General features: G+C 38.2%; 1 protein-coding gene across 1 annotated transcript in view; it reads right to left on the minus strand.

Moving 5' to 3' along the window:
* Positions 1-310: 310 nt before the first annotated feature.
* Positions 311-4623, minus strand: part of LOC137648145 (protein FAM200C-like) — a 7814-nt gene continuing 3501 nt past the window's right edge. The window contains exons 2-3 of the mRNA XM_068381075.1: positions 2950-3052; positions 311-2021 (exon numbers count right to left, since the gene is read on the minus strand). Coding sequence (XP_068237176.1) covers positions 311-2021; positions 2950-3052 — 1814 coding nt within the window. The remainder of the gene's footprint in view (positions 2022-2949; positions 3053-4623) is intronic.

The following is a 4623-nucleotide window of genomic DNA, read 5'->3' on the forward strand; positions in this document are numbered from 1 at the left end:
AGAAGGGTCCTATGTAGTACTGTCTAGCCCAGTAGTTTTTAACCTTTTTCATCCCATGACCCCCCGGGACTAATCAGAGTATTATCATGACCCCCTATAATAGATTTTGAATTAATGAACCTTGTCAAAGGGTCAAGTAAACAAAACTACAGGAAGACCATGGTTTACTCCTATACAATTTTATTGGAAACACCACAGAACAAAAACCTTGAAAAATTCCACTTACATAGCCTCTATAAATGCCATAAAATTATCAATTCCAAAGAACTATTCAACACCATACAAAACCTAGCACCTACTTCCCATTCACTCAGTGTGATGGTTGAAATTGTTTTGCAGCCATAAGTCTATCAAAGCCAGGACCAGTGTTCGATAGGCAACACCTCATGTCAGTATCGATGACAAGCCTATTGGGTGCCTTTGTTTTCAGTGCAACCATTGCTGATAATCCAACCTCGCACCAGTAGGTTGACGGGGACTGAATCAACATGGTTAATGCACGCATCGAGAGAATAGGACAGTAGTCCTTCACTTTTGGCCAAAATGTTGGGAGCTCTTGTTCGGCAAAATCGACTTTAAGCTGAGAATTCTCACGAATTTGATAAAGTTCTACTTTAGCAGCAACATCACTATCGCTGATGGCACTATCCTTTACGGAAAAGGGTCTATAGATCCACGCATCAGTACAGCGGTCATTTAGTCCTGGAAAGTAATTTTCGATGGTGTCATTTACTGCCAAAAGATGAGTGGAGATCTCCTCACGGAAACTACATTCAGCATTTGGCATGGAACCCAGGAGAATCATCATCTCCATGAAGAAAGTGATGTCACCGTCTTGAACTCTTTTCTGGTAAAGTTGAATTTTAGACTTGAACGCTGCCACTTTGTCCCGAGCTGTGTGCATCATTGTAACGTTTCCTTGGATTGAAGTATTCAGAGAATTTACTTCCAAGAAGAAATCTGCCAAGTAGGCAACCTTTGTTACAAAACAATCATCCTGCATCTTTTCATGAAGAAGATTCTCCTTTGCCATGTGACCACGTTCCAACAGCATTATTATTTCTTCGTGAAGTTGTAGCACACGATTTAAAACTTTGCCGTGTGAGAGCCAACGTACCTCTGTATGAAATAGTAGAACAGAAAATTCAGCACCCATTTCTTCACATAGCAATTTAAAAATCCTTGACGTTGTTGCACTTCCTCGTATATGGTTCACAATCTTTACAACGTCAATAAGCACTTCTTGTAGTCCACGTGGGAGATTCTTCATTGCCAAAGCATACCGATGAAGCATACAGTGAGTGAAAGAGACATGTGGAGCGGCATTCTTCACGAAGGTTTTGAAGCCCGATTTGCAGCCGGCCATAGAAGGAGCTCCATCTGTACACACTCCAACAAGTGCGTCACAACCTAGTTCATGCTTAAGGAGAAAGGCTTCAAGGATTTTGAAAATATCTTTTCCACGAGTGGTTGTGGCCAATGGTTTAGAGAACAGGTACTCGTCTTTCATAACTTCCACGTCAAGGTAACGAACATAAACAATAAGTTGGGAACATGAAGCAACATCCGTTGACTCGTCCAGTTGCAATGAATAGACTGGGCTACTCCTCATAGCAGCCACTACTTGCAGCATAATATCCTCACTCATGTCCGAGATCCGACTGCTGACTGTATCATTCGAAAGGGAAATAGCCCTCATCTTGTTTGCCTGCCGTTCTCCAATAATTACCTTCGTTGCTTCCAGAATACAAGGCTTAATCAAGTCTTCGCCAATATTATGAGGTTTCTTGGTCTTAGCAATTTTTAGAGCAAATCTGTATGAAACCTCCAACATTGATCTATTCTGACAAGCAAAGTGGACAGTGGAATCGATGCGACTGGCCTTCAGGGCAGCTTCTTTTTGCCTGAAATAGTCCAAGTTTTTGTCCCCCAAATGGCTGTGACAGGACTCAAAATGGATCTTCAGCTTGCTTGGCTTGATACTTTCGTGACTCAAAACTTTGCGGCTTAACCACTGAGTTCTGAATAATGCTTGTGAAACTTATTTTGAGAACGGCTTCGTTGTACGTACGTTTCTTGGCAGACATAGTGCAAAAAGGAAACGACAGAGTATCTGGAAAAAAAAGAAAATCTCGTTACAGATCTTGCAGGCAGAAAAGGTAAAAGATGGAAAAGGTAATGCAACGTGAAAATAATATGAAAAAAAAAAAAAAAAACGTTGTTAGGCGCCCATTACAAAGGAAGTTGGAGAAATAAGTAATGACGTTTCACATGGCCACTTGACTTACCGTAACTGGTAACCATGACCCTTTTACAATTCATATCACAAAACTGTCAAGCTTATGTTAATTTCTATATACTAATTGCTATAGCAAAATTATTTCTTAATAATTGTATACTAATTTCTCCTAAAAGAAAAAAAAATGCCTAGCGCGCAATGTAAACATTAATCAGTATATCACTTGATCTCGCAAGAACACTAATCCAATCATAACAACGGCCTCCCCCTTTCTCCCCCTCCCCCCTTTACTTTCAACGATTCAAATTGAATAGTAAATAATTTACGTACTTCGTCATTGTTTTGCAGTATTTTTTATATATAATTATATGAGAATAGGTATTTTCATGTGAATGATAGCCAAACATAAGTAAATTAACACTGTTTTCGTGAATCCAAGAAATTCACTTTCATGGCTGCAGTCTCACAGTCCCTACTGACGAGCCGCCACTGATTGTAATACACTACAACACATAACTCTTGACTCTTTCCCTCGTTGACTGAAACTCGAATGCAAACGGCCTTCAAAGTCAGAGAGCAAAAGCGACACATTTCTCTCTCACTTCAACTGTAGCTCAGAACTGATCAGTAGCCAATGAGCATGGACTCAGGGAGATACATATGTACGATCATTAATGAAACAAGGTGAGGATAATGTAAATTTTGTTCACCTTGCAGCCCTCCCACCCATGGCCGCTGACCAATGGCAGGGCGTCAGAGATATCACGTTATTCACATCACATATCACGTGACTTGGAGGAGTATCCGATTGAGCTGTAATGGGAATTTAACGCTATTTTGGTAACACTGGCTATGGTTAATGTATAATAGACCACCCAACTTGTGACCAGTGTTGTACTCATCAAACTGGTAAAAGCCCTACTGGCTATTTCAAATACGTGTATAATGTATTTGAAAAATAAATTATTCTCCAAAACCCTTTGTGACCCCTTAAGAAATCCCAAACGAACCCCACAGGGGTCACGAACACCACAGGGGTCACGAACCCCAGGTTAAGAACCACTGACTCTAGCCAGTCAAAGGACCCTATAACTCTCTAGCGGTAGTATCTCAAAGGGCGGTTGGTGCCCAGGCCAACCTACTACTATATATATATATATATATATATATATATATATATATATATATATATATATATATATATATATATATATATATATATATATACGTGATTATGTCCATGTGCGTTTGGACTTTATCGTCACAAGTCTTTTTCTTCTTCTTCTTCTTCTTCTTCTTCTTCTTCTTCTTATTATTATTATTATTATTATTATTATTATTATTATTATTATTATTATCAATAGCCAAGCTACAACCGAAGCTGTAAACTCAGGATGATATAAGCGCAAAGAATACACCGGGAAAAAATATCCCAATGAGGAATGAAAATGAGATAAATAAACTATATATGAGAAGTAATGCATAAAGAATGTTAAATATCTTCAGATCAGTAACAACGTTTGGATAGATGGCATATATTAACTATGAAGAGAGACTCATTTCAGCCTTTTCAACATAACAATATTCGCAGCAAATTTGAACTTCTAAAGTTCCACCGATTCATCTGCCCAATTAGGAAGGTCATTTCGCAATCTAGCCATAATTGAACTAAAATTTCTCGAATACTGTGTAGTATTAAGTATTATGATGGAGAAGGCATGACTCTTAGAACTGACTGCATACCTAGTATTACGTTCAGGATGGTACAGTGTTCAAAGATCAAAATGATCCAAAAAGAACTAATAAATTACAATGAGAGTTAGCGGCTGAAGACCAGATAGAAGAACAATGCCAGAAAGAAGTATGAAAGAAAGTATTAAAAACACTTGATTACCAGAAATCTTAAAACTCTCGCTATAAGTCAAGTTTGTTTTGCAATGGAAGAAGAAAGAGACCGAATTTCTTTCTCAAAGTAAGTATGAATCAAGAGCCATGCTTAAAGATTAAAATGAGTTGTATATAGTTAAAGAAGCTTTGTCAATGCTGAGACGTGGAGGTTGAGAAACCACTGTTCTTGGCCTATTTACAATCGCACCGTGAGTTTTGTTAGGATTCAACTTCATATTTGAAAATTTGCACCTTTTACTAAATATAAATTTAATGATCTACATTCAAAAGATGGAATCGAGGTAAAGAGAGTAGCATAATCTGCATACGCAAGTTCGTTTTATAGGCCAAACCACATATGTTTATGTAGAATGAAAAGTTAAGGACCAAGAACACTATCTTCAGGAACACCAGCTATCACATTCTTGTACTCACTTGGGATCCATCAACAAGAACTCTGTGCAATCTATTACTTAAAGTCTCAATAATGATGCTAC

This window comes from Palaemon carinicauda, chromosome 10 (genome assembly GCF_036898095.1).
Source record: "Palaemon carinicauda isolate YSFRI2023 chromosome 10, ASM3689809v2, whole genome shotgun sequence".
Lineage (NCBI taxonomy): Eukaryota > Metazoa > Arthropoda > Malacostraca > Decapoda > Palaemonidae > Palaemon > Palaemon carinicauda.